This window comes from Amphiprion ocellaris, chromosome 8 (genome assembly GCF_022539595.1).
Source record: "Amphiprion ocellaris isolate individual 3 ecotype Okinawa chromosome 8, ASM2253959v1, whole genome shotgun sequence".
In the NCBI taxonomy this organism is placed as follows: Eukaryota; Metazoa; Chordata; class Actinopteri; family Pomacentridae; genus Amphiprion; species Amphiprion ocellaris.
In genome coordinates this window covers 27682304-27697109 of record NC_072773.1, presented here as the reverse complement: position 1 = coordinate 27697109, position 14806 = coordinate 27682304, and the positions used below count along the sequence as shown (strand labels likewise).

At 38.7% G+C, this 14806-nt stretch overlaps 1 protein-coding gene across 3 annotated transcripts in view; it reads right to left on the bottom strand.

Moving 5' to 3' along the window:
• opn7b (opsin 7, group member b) overlaps positions 1-14806 on the bottom strand; it is a 61735-nt gene that overhangs the window by 9909 nt on the left and 37020 nt on the right. For all 3 annotated transcript variants that reach the window (XM_023273606.3, XM_055013091.1, XM_055013090.1), the window contains 3 exons: positions 7541-7628; positions 7285-7447; positions 5671-5798 (listed from right to left, as the gene is read on the bottom strand). In XM_023273606.3, coding sequence (XP_023129374.1) covers positions 5671-5798; positions 7285-7447; positions 7541-7628 — 379 coding nt within the window. The remainder of the gene's footprint in view (positions 1-5670; positions 5799-7284; positions 7448-7540; positions 7629-14806) is intronic.

Here is a 14806-nt window from a genome sequence, read left to right as displayed (position 1 = left end):
AATGTGTGAAGCATATAAATGGAAACAACCCTGGATTCTGTGCTTCAGGAAGCAGATTCCTGAAGTGAAGAATCTGTACTGCAGAGTACAACTGTGCATTCATTCATTGGGTGAGGACAGTTTCTGCATTAGGGTTGTTTTTTTTTCATACAGTTTCCTTTAACTGATACTACTTCATATGTATTGCGTAGTCAATGTTCCTAACAATGATTTATGAATTATGGATTGTGGCTAACCGGTACTATGACAAATTATTACAAGACAAAAAAAAAAAAAAACTCAGTGGGATGTTTTAATGAGCAATTTAGAAGTGAATAATGAGTCTTGACAAGAAATTAAATTGAATTAACCTTCTGGAAAAACTGATATAGAAACATGTAGTCAAGTGAAGTGTCTGGAAGTGCCAACAGTGTATTTAAAAAGAGAGAACTCAGCTGTCTGTACTGCTGAGAAATTTGGCTTAGACACATGTAAATAAATCCTCAATGGCTACAGTGGCAGAAAGATTAATTACGCTCTTTAACAATGTGTTGCTTGAACAGTTTGGCACCATAACATTCACATGTGTAAACAGTGAAAGGCAGGAGAGGTAATGCTCAGTGAAACTGCATGATAACTAAGATGTCTCAGATTTCCTCTTTAGTTACACTGTGGTCATAAGCAAGTACTTTTTTTAACACGTGACATTTTGAGTTCTTCTCTCAGGGTCAAGCTGTATTTTAAGGCCAAGCAGTTGCAGTGTTTGTAATCTCAGCATGGATCTATCAGAGCTCCTTGTACTGTCCAGCAAAACCTTTGGTTACTATGGTTTCAAGAGGTAATAGTGCCATCTAATTTTACAGATTTGTGGGAGTAAAACTCTCAGAAAAATGGAAAGAAAGCAAGCTCAATGCCAGCAAAAAAAAGAGCATTACATAAGGTTAACCTGAAATAAAAATCCATCTGTAATTGTCAGTAATTACCATGCACTCTTTAATACATGCCCTTCAGTAACACTGGATCTTGTGACTGCTTATTACTATGAAGTAAGTAAAAATGTCAGAGAGCTAAAAAATTGTACATTTTTACCACATTCAGTTGGTCTCAGGAGGGATTTGTTTGGATTTTTTTTGTGTTTCTTTCACAGTGTCAGAATGTTTTACTAGTGCTCATTACCAACTGCAACATTCCAGCTACAGTAACTAAGCTTTGTTTTTAATTGTGACTAAAGAAAATTTAATTATTTCTGTATTTATTTTCTGTCCCCTCTGTGGGAGTTTTACCAAAGTTACCTAAGTTGCAGATCTTTGGAATGTGGGTGAAATCCAGCGCAAACCCACACAAACACAAGGACTCCCACATAGACTTGGGTTCAAACACAGGTCCTTCCTGCTGCAGGGCAACAACGCTGACTGCTGAGTAACCTTTCTACACAGAGGCTACACTTTCGTAACATTTAACATTAAAAAAAAAAACAAAACACACTTGTGCACTATGGCTGAGCATTTTTTCACCTTGATACTGCAGAGTTGTAGGTGAACTGGTGAGCTCCAGCCATAGACTGTATGTAAAATATGTATATAGCGACATCACCCACTGCTTTGTGCACTACTGATTTAAAACTATGAGGGATTATTTTACTGGAAAAATCTTCTAAATATCTAACTTTGACACACAAAAATTAGTTTTAGGGATTAAATTGGCAGGAGAGGAAAGTTAAGATGTTCATTCTGTAATTAGTTCATTCTTGATCTTGGGTACAGTTTGATAAAATGACTCCAACTTAAAGTCCACTTATTAGAGTTTTCCAGATCTTGCAAACACATCACAGGATCTTCATTAGCAAATGGAGTTTCCTCAACCATAATGGGCACGGACATGCTGAGATGCAAGCATAGTAGCTGCTATGATTTTGTTTTTGCAGTAGCACTTAAATCTCTAGTCCATGCTGTTATGAATTAAACATAATCATTCTGGCTTTGCATAGTAACAAATCTTCAGAAAAACTGAGCAAACACTATCTGATGAAGATAATGTGATAGAAACTGCTTGGCTAGTTTACCATTCTTTGGTTTAAAAATCAAACCTTTCACAATGTTTACTACATGCTAGAAGCTTGGTTATTATATGGACAAAAATACATTGTTTCACAACTAGTTTTAAGAGTTCCCTCCATTTTCTGTATTAGCAGCATGAAGAGACCTGCCACATCTTATATGTGTTTGACTGGCTATAAGAATCGACAGTTGGAAAACAAAACAACAAATGGCAAACATATGTTGACTTGAAATGCATTTATGAAACATTACAAACATACACAATGTGGCAGTACATATCTGTCCCATAAAAAACAAAAATGAGAATGCAGTGTAGTCGTATTGGTGTGTAATTTTTGAGAGAGAGGACTGCTTTGTGTTACTCCTTAGCTGTTCACTCACTGCTCAGTGTGGGTGAGAGACTGTTAATCTGCATAGGTGTGAATAAAGACAATTGGCCTTGCTTGAAGTTTCAAGGTGCGATTGATTTATGTGTTTGATGATAGCTTGCTGTTAGCTGGGTAAATTGCCACTGTTGAAGCTTAAGTAACTAAGTGCAGAAGGTATTCCTCTTCTGGCACCTTTTGTCATTATTCATCAGGAGTCTAATGGCTCTGACCTTGATTTGTATGTAGCCTGAGTGAGAAAACCAAGATGGATTGCAATCAGATTTGTGATCTGGCCATTGAAAAATGATCTACATATGTGACTAAGTGTAAATTAAAGTGTATTAATACAAAATTTATCTTGACATAAGGCACTTAAAATTATTTATCATACTCCACACATATTAAGAATAGCCCTCTATTGCTCTTTATAAAATTAGAAAATCTACCTTTCTGTCATGATCCTAGCAGGATCTGACACCTTTCCTTGTGTTCCCCTTGTTTTTCCTTACTCTGTGTTGCTTCTCAGTTCTCTCTCCTTCTTAGTGTAAGTCTGTGCATAGCTTCTTCTACATGCACTACTTTCTGAATCTGACGGCATCTGAATGTGTCGTATCTGAGCGAGCAACCTGGTCACTTTTCCATCAAAGGTGTAGCAGTAATCTTACTGGATTGGACGTAACATTTCTGAGTCTGAATGGCATGCAATCACATTAATGGATAGGCACGCACAAGCAATGTTAGTTCCAGTTGTGTGAAGTGATTTGCGGAAGGCTTTTTCTGCAATTTAGCTCAAATATTAGTCCAAAAACATCACAGAGATCACAAAACACCTTTCTCTACAATGACATTTATTATACTACAAACTGAAATGTGAATGAAAATTAAACTTTACTGCAGTAAAAACGGACACTAACAGCTCAGATTAATCACTATTTTTTCATGGTAACTATGTTGCCTCCAGCTGTTTACTAGTCTTTCCTCTGAATTTATTAAATACTTGCATCATTAGACAGCAGCAGGACCCATGTGAGCGACAAATATTGCACGTGAACAATGACTCTCTCTGTCACTGGGGTGAGTATGTCTGATGAAGCAGAGAGGAACATTAAGGCAAAGGTTGACCTTTGTCTGAGTGACAGAAGGCTGTCACTTTAACTGACTGATGAAGCCAGCAATGGTACGTATCCCATGTCTGAAAAGGGCTTATATGTGCCAAGGCGTGGCTTTCCACCCAGTTTCCTGCCGTGACAGTTATTGGACACACTTGAGCTCCCTTCTCAATCAACTCTCTGCTGCATGGAAATCTTGTAGTCGCTGCTGGATCTTCCTGCCTTCACTCGTGCTAGGATCACCTCAGCCAAAACCTGATCTCTAGTTGTATGCTTCCAGTCTTCTCCTTGTACTCCTAAGTAACTTCATTTCTCATCTTAAGCCTGCATCCATTTCACCATTCAGCCAGACATCCACCTACAAGTTCCAGAACTCTACACTCACCTCATCAGCTTTTAACACCATCAGTCAGCCACCACATCTGCTTGAAATAATTTCCCGTAACTTCGACAAGGCTGCCTCGGTCACTTGCTCTACAGACTTCCCTGGTTTCCCCACTTGCTGTCCTCTCTTGCTGCATGACCTCCCCAAAACCTCACCAAGCCTTAGTCATCAAACCCTGCTCTTGTGTGTGCTGCATTTGGGTCCGTATACTGGATTATAGTGAAAGTAGAACTCACTGTAATGCATTTGAACATTAGTTATGAAGTGCTTTGACAAAAAAATGTATTTGTATTGTTACTTTAAGTGCACTCGAATGGCAGACCCTCGACTGAACCTTCCTATTATCTATGCAAACTGCAAGTAAGTGACTCTAGAGTGAACATGTGAGGAAGCATGGCTGCACTCAAAAGTCCATATGGGAGAGACATTTCCTGTTAAATTCATATAAATCTTCTTCAGAAAGAGCGTCATGAGTGGCTCAGCGATTTGACTTCTGATGAATGCCAGCTCAGAATGGCATTATGCTGAACAGTTTTATGATATTTAGGTAGCTCATATGCTTTTTAATGGCTTACTTTTAGATTTCTTACATGGCACTCATAAACGATATGTAAATACCTTAAAAAAATGGTTTTAAAACACATCGTATTGTAGCTGAAAGCAGAAGTACAGAAAAGTGTTAATATATTTGGAAACAACTAAAACCCTCACATGGACATTGATAATGGCAAAATATTACACACTTAAAAAAAATTTAAAGCAACAAAGTTAAAGCTCTGGCATGTGCATGAGACCTAAAGCACTTTCACCAGTCTGTAGACTTTTACATAGGTTATTTGTGGCTCTCAAACTGGGAAAAGAAACAAATTATATTTCATGTGCAGTACTCATTCACCACGTTCTTCTGTAAAATTAACAGCCATCGATTAGTCAACTCTAAAAGCACTGATTTAGCCAAAACATGCCGCCCAAAGACTTATACATTTTCCAACCAGTGGAAGGCTTGTTAGTGTTTCAAGTGTAGGAACTTGGTGGGGAAATTGTTACAAATGAAAGGGATCATGTAAAAATTTCTTTATTTACATCTTATTGTGCTTAAAGAGGTTAAAATATAGCCTTGAACATTCACATTACTGCAACCTTGCCTGTCTTTCTCTGTAATGAGCTCTTGAGCTGCTGGCCTCGCTACTCTTCAGATTCAAGGTTCTTTTTGCCTCCAGAGGAAGGCAACTATCGAAATGATCAACAATGTGGTGATCAATATCTAGTTAGTCATAATCAATGCAGTAATATGATGAACACTTCTACAAAATTCCTTAGTTTTTTTGACTGCTACTGTATGATTTACACACGATTTATAGTCTCAGGTGAAAAATGCAGAGAAACTTAAAAGTGTACCTCAAAAGTATTTTCACTAGAATATGTTCTAAATTACAAATATGTAGACAAATCCTATCAGATTTCACAGTTTATGTGTGTAATTTTGTATGCATTTATAGGGCAATAAAACATCTTTAATGCAAAAATACAATAACAATACAATACAATGCGAGGAAAGGAATTCTTTAAATATAATACCACAACTGATTATATAACAGAATCGGTTGCTAGGGTCAAGGTGTAAATTCTGGTCAAGGTGCATTCATAACCTTTCTGCATCCAAAGTGTCACTGCAGTAGGAGGATAAAGTCTTTCATTTCAATATAATACATTGTGTGACTGTGATGGTGAATGAATGATCGATAAAAGCATAAAGAAACTGGTTTGGTTACCGTAGTTTGGGCAGCAGACCTTGAGCCAGCAGACACAAGAGAGCACAGTGAGGTTGGTCAGACTGCACAGGCCAAACAAAACACCACAAAAGGCATAGACAATGCAGACTGTCTGATTGAACAACCACCTGAATGGAGAGAGAAACAAGAGAAAGGACATTGGTTACTGGCTAACATTCTGATAGTAGTGGAAGGCTTCTTTGCAAATCCTTCCAGTCAGTTTCACAATTCACATCAAGTAGATGAGACAGCTAATACATTTTCTGGTCATCCCCTGGGTCACATACAACTGTAGTGAGCAGCGATACTTTTTGACCCAATACAGGGGCAGATGACATCTATCAGCTGCACATCCTCAGGAGATCAGAGAAGCATGCAGGGAAGGTCACGGGATGAAACAGGTGACATATGAGAGACAAGCGTGTCATGTGTGAGCATGTGTCATTTTAAATGCAATTTTTCCATTACATTTTTCATATTGAGTGGAGACATAATGAGAGCGAACCAGAAGCAAATTTTGGACTATATACCAAAAAGTTGTAATTTTTGAAAAACTAATTTATTTTTTTTAAGTGAGGAAAACAATAAAATCAGATGTAAACAGTAAATGTAATTTCCCCCATTTCTAAAAATGTATATTAATCTAGTAAATAGTAAATTATCAAGCAATTATAAAGCTGGTTATTGTGCTTACAGTATAATGCTAGTTTAACACAAAACATGAAAAGTAAATCTCTGTATTGTTATTGCACTAATGCTACTTTACAACATCAATGTTTTTTCCACAGAGACTCAAATAGAGAATGTTGTTCTTGCATCACCACTACACTGAGCACTGCTGTGATCCTAGTGTCGTTTTAGGTGACGATTAACAGTAAGCGGCCATCTAGAGGAAGTGGAACAACTTATTCACTTCTCAGTGGTGCTTGTTTTCATCCTATCAGGCTGCAGATTAGCCAGACAACCTTCACCAACAACGTGGGTCACGTTTTATGAAGCCCTTGGAGGCAAAACCTCAGAAATCCCTCGCTGCTGCTTGCGAGGCTCAGATCTCACAGCACACAGTAATTATTAAAAGGGTCTCAAATCAGCATTTCTCATCAACATGAAGCCTCGTTCATTCTTTGGCAGCTGACTGGGACATTGGAGGACGTTGCTTAGAGAGATTTTAGAAAGAAAATCAAACTTACTGAAAAAGTGAATGATACAAAAATACAGTGTTGAAAAATAAGATATTCCTTTGAAGTTTATCTCCATCAGAGATGTGCAAAAGCTGTTTCAAATATCTACTCAAACTTTTATTTTTGATTCCAGTTCCTAAATCTTTTTAAAATCTAAAAGTTCTCTGCCTTAAAAAGCAAACCATTTATATTTATTTTTTAAATTAATAATATAAACTAAAAGCTCAGGCTGTTTAAAACCTAAAATTGCCAGAGATAACGAGTGCATGACCTCATTGTCCTTAGTGACAGCTTCAGCCCAGCGTTTCCAACCACTTGCTAACTTTCACTCTTTGTTAATGTCTTTGCCATACAGTATGCTGATTGTGAACATGACATACAAGATGAATAGAGGAAAGCAGAAAGAGTCATGGAAACCTGAACGGTCACTCACATGTGGGCGAAGGCTGATGGAATTGCGAGTGGAAACAGGGTTATGGTCATGCCCAGGTCGCTGATGGCCAGGTTGACCACAAAGAACTCTGCTGGCTTCAGGGAGGACTTCTTTCTATAGGCCACGAACAGCAGGATCCCATTCCCCAGCACAGACAGCACACCTGGGAGACAGAGTGGTGCAGTAAGCTCTGTTGAAGTCCACATTCAAGCAGCTGAAACGTGCAAAGCTAGGAGAAAATAAATAAAATACTAACCAAAAATGGTGTAGAGCGTTCCCATGAGGAAGTCATTGTCTTTAGATATTCTGGACACGAGCAGAAATGTTTCAGAGGCATTTCCCATCTAAAACAAAAATGGAAAAAGCAGAGAGGAGTAAAGACAAGAGAAAAAAAATCTTTGTGAGTTTTCACCTTCTGGCAATAAAAAAAACTAACAATAACTGTGAATCTTGCAATACTACGACCTCGTCAGTTCAGCTCCAGAAGAAATGATCTGAATGAGGGATCAAACCAGACTCATAAAGTCTCATAAAGTCTTTGGGAAAAAAAAAAACCCAAACAAAAACGACCTTGTGTTTCACATCTATGTTAATAGGTCTCACGATGTATATCTCTCACAACCAGACTATTTAAACAGAGAAAATGCAATAACCTACTTAGAGAAATGGATTTGAAAGTGGCCACAGTAAATGAAGGACACCTACATTTCCACCTGTTTCTTATTTTTTAATCATTGGGAACCTACACGCAGTCTCACTGAAGAGCAGAAAAGAGACGAGAGAGCAGAAATGAAACGGTATCCCTTGCTTAAAAATCAGCCTTAGAAACCAGGCAGTAATTTGCACACATAGCGTGACCTGCTGCTAGTACAGTATTCATTGTGGCCCGACAAGCTGCTGAGGCGATCTTTCTTAAGGAATTCATGAGTGGAGAAATCATGAAAATATATTCATAGCCTTTCTATTTACTCAATGCCTTCACCTGTACTTGCACATTAAAGGGAAGAGACAAGTTGAATCACCCGGGGTTAAGAGTGGAGCTGCTTGTGAACAAATCCTCATTATCTCACACACTGGAGATTATCTTCAAAGAAGGCCCGAGGTGGGGGCTTTTATGTCATTTAGAGTAGACTTTCTACTACAGCTTTATGTGGCTAAGCATGGCTTGTAAGTGAATATAGTCTTGTACAGGCTTGTGTGCAGCTACTTGCACGTATTTGCATATGTATTTAGATATGTGTGTCTCCCATGTATGGTTTCCATTTGTACCACGTATGTACCACCTAAATTAAATCTACAACATGCTGCTTTTCTAATTTCCCATGCATAAAATATTACTTAAATGTTATCAGTCATTATTTCCCTGTTTCATTAATACATGCAATTTATACTGTAAAGCCCCAGGCTATATTTTTAGAACTTCTACCTGAAAAACCTTTGATATTTAGTCAATAGAAGCTCCACCGCTGCGAGGCCAGAATGAAAAGCCTTGCACTATGAATCAGAAACACTTGTGGGAAATTTGAAATGCAATAAATCTTCTTATCCTTCTCACCAGGCCAGAGGAAGATTTGGAAAACTCAGGCAAAAGTGATGTGAATCAAAATGACACTTGTAACAATGAGTCAGGGACACTGATGTTCTTGAACCTGTTCTAAAAACTGCCTCTCTGCCAAATTTGATGCAACAGAAATGAAGCACAACAAATTCTACAACTATTTTGGTCACAGTAGTGCCAGACAGCCCCTTCGGTGATTGTGCTACGCTTGCCAGCCTTACCAAAATGTTTTAATAACAGGGGTTGCCAGAGGGGTTAATCATTTTCTTCTAAATTTCCTTTTGGGTAATGTCATAGGCAACATTCTCTTTATGTGCTTTTTCCTGGATCATGATCATCCCAGGACTCTTAACATGGTCACAAAGAGCGTCTTGTTTTATGATGGTACATCAGTCTCGCCTTTTTACTCGTGTTCCCACTGCTGTTTAAAAAGGCTGAGGTCTGATGACTGCGGACAGAAAGAACAGGGTGTCAAGATGCTTTATTGAGCCCTGAAGGCAGCTTAAGATGTCACACCAGCCGATGAGTTCACACATAAATCAAAAATGCATAAAGAGTACACTTGTTTCGTGCAAAAATACACTATGTGCACAGATGTAGTATAATTAATGAGGGAATTAACGTGTCAAGATTATGACAAAAGCAGACATTGTTAGTTTGTCTGTTATCTACATGTACAAAATGTGCAGGGTTAGTAAAATGGAATACATTTAACATTTAACTCTGTCTCCAGTCCAGTCTTTTTCCTGCTCTGCATTTGCTAAAACAACTTAAGCTCATTTAGATTTAGGGATGATGAGACATTAATGAAGTCCTCTGTGATTATTATGAGATTGAGAGAGTTAATGATGTCCTCCGGTGGAACCGAGTGATGAAAGAGGCGTTCACATCATTCAGTACTAATACACAACACTTTTAAGTGCCCCCATCTTCAGCTCTTTCCCACTCATGTAAAAATCTGCATATTCCCCTCATGAAATATGGTCATAAAGCAGAAAATATGCTGCACTTTCAGTACTTCTCATGTCTTGCGTAGGTTGCAAGTTCATTCAACTTATTGACCGACAATCTCACATTCATCGGCATAAACTAAATGATGTTTACGTCTTCCGCTTCTTTTTCTCCTCTCTAACTCAGCTTCCTAAAGTTTGTTGCCCTTTCAGCATCTCTGCAGCTCCACAGGAATATCTCAAAAAAATGAAGATAAGCTATTACTTTCTCGCTTTTTTCCCTGTCCATTGCCGAAAGTAAAATTCAAGTTTCCCCAGATGCAGCGATTGAAAATTGAGTAGTGTGAGTCTTGATGGAAGAAATGCGTTCTTGGTAGTGCACCCAGAAATTTATACTTGGCTTTATGTGTGTTTCCGACCATTTGGAGCGAATGGACTGCAGATGAAAGCCGAGCTGAACTTCCATTAGAGTTTTCAAGGCCTCATTTAGCATCTAAATATTTTTATTCAGACTTCGCATCATGGTTGGATTATCAGTAAGTCTTCTCTACTTGTCTGCAAATAATAAAAAAAATATACGTTTCTCAGCCTTTCAGCAGGAGTTCTTTTGTGTTTTTCACACTATGTGGAAACACTGTATAGCTCTGTGTACGTTTCCTGGCTTCCTCCTCTATAAAAGCATATTCACGTTTGTCCATACAGCCGCAGAGAAGCTCAAATTGATCATCTGCACAATGTATGCTGGTTAGATCTTTATCAAACTGACACTCATGTCGTGCAAACATAACAGTATCCTCAGGAGATCAAGGCGTCTGCAGCTCTCTTGAGCCATATTCCACGGTTGTTTTTCTCTGGCAGTGGATGATTATTATAAAGTTCAGTTCATGATGTGAACTGCCTGACTCACCCTTCAACTAAAACTAGTTGATTTAACTGACACTTTATATTCTAAAAAACATGATATTTTATAGAAAATCGTCTCTTTCCATTTAAGTGAGGGGATTTTCATTTTAGTTAGACTTTACACCGTAAAGTTTGTTTCAAAGACTAAAGGATGGTGTTGACTTTTATTAGAGAGGTTGAACACATAAGAAACACATTAGTATGTCAGTATATATCCCAATTCTCCCAGGCTTTATACAATCTGTCATAGTTCTAGTGTACAAGCATTCTTGAAGATCCAGTTCTTCAGGGATTATGTGATAGAAAACTTTTGGTTAGAATTCTTTAAATAATGTGCAGACATCTAACAGTCTAATTATCTGATAGATCAATCCTTAAAACTATTATCTGTTCTTCCTTGGTGTATTGTGACTTTAGAATTTTTTAAAACTAAGGTTTTAAGAAAACCAATTTATATACAGTGTACTGACAGATGCATGTTTTACTACAAGTTATGTTGCTGCCACTTCATGCTGCTTTTTTCGTCGATTTTTCATTACTGTAAAAACAAAACAAACAAACAACAAAAAAAGCAAGTGGCTGCATTATTCAATACACAACTATTCTGCAAACAATTCATTTTGAGACGTTGGGTGTATGGCAACAGGTAATTTAGCCTTGAGCAGAAATGAGGAGCAGACTGAAAAATTCTGGTAACGATTTCTACCTCAACCAACTCCTCCAGATAGTTTTATATTTCAAACTTCAGTCTTCGGTCCCATTTGACCCTGACACAAGTGACACCATTTAAACCAATTTATCTGGTTTTGCAGAGCCTCCTTTGGTACCACAAGAGGCTTTCCACCTTTTTTTACACTATGTAGTAGTGACTTGCTCCCCGTTGAGCCCGTTGAGTAAGAAATCAGTTGAGTTCCTGTTTAACTACTGAAAATCTGTCGTTCGGGAGATGAGTGTTCAACTAAGAGTGACATCACAGTGTGAGCAGTGACGTTAAAGACTGTACATGTAAAAAAAAATCATGCAGTAAGACTAGACCTTCCTGACTGGATATTTACATCACTGCTTACTTCCCTTTCCACAGTCTGTTCTTGTCAGAGGTACATAGGGCAAGACTGGATTAACAGTCTGAGAGGATGAAGAGAGACTCTTAAAGTGAACAAGAGGCAGAGGAGGGAAGCGGAGCAGGAGAGGAACCGTTGCTCAGCCCATTAGTTTGAGAGGGGAGAAAGCGCGACAAAGAGTGACGGAAAGTCATAAAATGACTGTCAGCCTGTAGCTGAATGGCGGAATTGAGGCTAATCACTGTAGAGGACGTCTGTGACAACTTAAGCCCTGCTGTCATACAAATGGAACTTACAGTCGACACAGACATGCAGATGCACACTTGCAGTGCCAGAAAGAAAGAGCGAGGGCAAAATTGTCAAGGAGACTGAAGGAGGTGGAGGTCGCTGTAAAAGAATCGGAGGCTGGAACAAATAAGCGAGGACAAGTGAAGGATGAGAGAAATCCTATAACTGAAACTGTCAGAAGCGCAGGATTGAAAGCAGAATGATGGAGATTACCCATAAAAGAAGGGGACAAAGGGACAATTTAGTACTATTGAAAACATCCACCCAGCACACACGTCACTGAATAGCCGTGTAGGATGCACAATCGGGTGCAAAGTTTAAGAGAGGCAGATACAACAGAAAGTGAGGTTTTCTCCTGAATATATCTAGGAAACAGATTTCTATATCTCCCATACACTGATCCCATGTGTTTCCATTAATGATTTCAACTACACACCTTTACTGTCAGACTTATCTTCCTCTGCCACACCTACAGCAATTAGACCCTCATTTTCCTGTCCACTTTCCCAGTGTTTTGGAGCATATCTGATAATACAGTTCAGTTCAATTCAATTTTATTTCTATAGCCCTGATTACAATTGAAATTGTCTCAAGACGCTTTACAGAAGCCATATGCCTGACCCCCAGAGCAAGCCCTAAGGCGACAGTGGCAGAAAAATCTCCCTTTTAACAGGAAGAAACCTTGAGCAGAACCCTGTTCACATGGGAGGACCCATCCGCCGCTGGCCGGCGGATTGAGAGGGACTGAAGAGGTAGAGGGGGTGGAGGAGGAGAGGGAGAGGGAGAAGGATGGGAGAAGAGGGGGTGGGGAACAAGGAACATATAACACACAACTGGATACATGCATGATAAGATAGATGACACATAGAGAATACAAGCTAACACTGAAACTGATTCATAGTGTGCTGTTATGATGTACAGCTCTGGCATTAAATATACTACATGTATAGCTGGTAAGTAAGATTCAATCAGTGTGTAGATGAGCATATCAAGTATGGTAAGGGCGATGCAGAGTAGACTGGGGGAAATTGGCAGCTGGAAGCAGTGGGCTGGAGGAAAGACAGCAGCAGCATCCCTAGTGGACATGATAGAGACGACTGTGGACATCTCTGGACTACAGAGAGCGACTTCTGAATACACCCACATTCTGATTTACAGGTCTCCAGTCTGAGGGCAAAAGGTTTAGTATTACCAGCAGCTGCTGACCTGCAAAAATAGTCGCGGGTAATAATAAAGAGTGAGTTGTATCTTCTTCTTGCAGCCGGCCGTATATCACTGCAATGTAACACCAGCAACTCATCACGAATCTTGCCTCACAGCAGCACATTATTTCAAATTACTCAAGTGTTTTGCTCATTATTGGGATCCAGTGAGGGCCCCGCAAATTAAACAAATCACATTTTCGCAAGCACGCTGCTCCACAAGAAGGAAATGTCTATCCGACACTTGACATTGACTTATTTGCAGCAAACGTGCGCCTGATTCAGTTAAACAGTATATTAATCATTGTCATTGCACACCAACGGGCAACCCTACCTTCAACAAAATGCATTTATGTTTGCTCAATATATTTTGTAGGAAACTACTGCCAGAATTATGATTGCAAGCTATTTGTTTTCTATTTTATCCAACAGCAGGTTTCATGAGCTGCATTCATTGTTTTGCTAGGTTTGGGCTACTGAGGAACTTCCTGGTTTTTGGTTGAATATTAAAGAAGTGAAAAGCAGCACATCTCATCACAGTCAGTGTTGACTCTTTCTGTACTTAATCTATTTTCCTGATCGTTGCCAAGTGCTTTGAGTTGCTTAAAATTGACATAAATTAATTGTGAGAAGAAAATAAAGGGGAATCAAATTCAATTTGTTGTTTTTCTGTGCAATTGACAGTTTGCAGATTTTCTCATTGCAAAACTCCCCTCATTATGTTGATTTAAAAAAAAAAACAGTATTTGTTGAAGAAATCAAAAGAAATGAGGCACACATTTAGATATTGATCAACCGCATCATCAAATTCCAGGCCACTACAACTACTCTGTGTTTCCGGCTTAACACTATATTAAATATCTCTGTCCTCAACCAACTACAAACTGATATGAGTCAAGGACACGCACTGAGTGAGTCTCCCACAGGTCCCAAATAACCTGTGAGCCGACCTGTGAAACCTAAACTTTAGGGTTAAGTCAAAACTCCCCAAGAGAACTACAGTTTTATCACACTCTCTCATACATAATTTCTCTTCTACATTAAATCCATCCTCATTGTTCTTCAGTGCTGTATGCCGATGCCAAGACACTGCATGTGATTAAATGCTGATCGCCTCATTCATTTCCACAAGGCATCACTCATCCAGCTGGCATATATCCTCCTCAATCCAAAACCATAATTTATCACTGCATGCTTCTTATTCCTTTCATATGTTACTGTTATTCTTCAGAGGCACTATCTCCACTATGCAGTTGGCATAGTCTCATAGGCATAAAGCTATCAGATGAATAACAAATGACTGAGTGCAGACTGGAGGAACAATAAATATAGTTTTCATTATAACTTGGACCGAAGTGGAGCGCAAATACTTCTAAACACTGTTTAAACACCTAGCTGTCGAATGCTCATATCTTTACCCTGTCACGCATTTGTTGAATATAATTTCTAGGGCACATTTAAATAAGTAATCTAAAACTAGAAAAACAGAAGAAAAAGAAAATATATAACCCAACCCCCAGAGCTACGGATGCAATCATTTTAAACCTTGAAAATCAATCC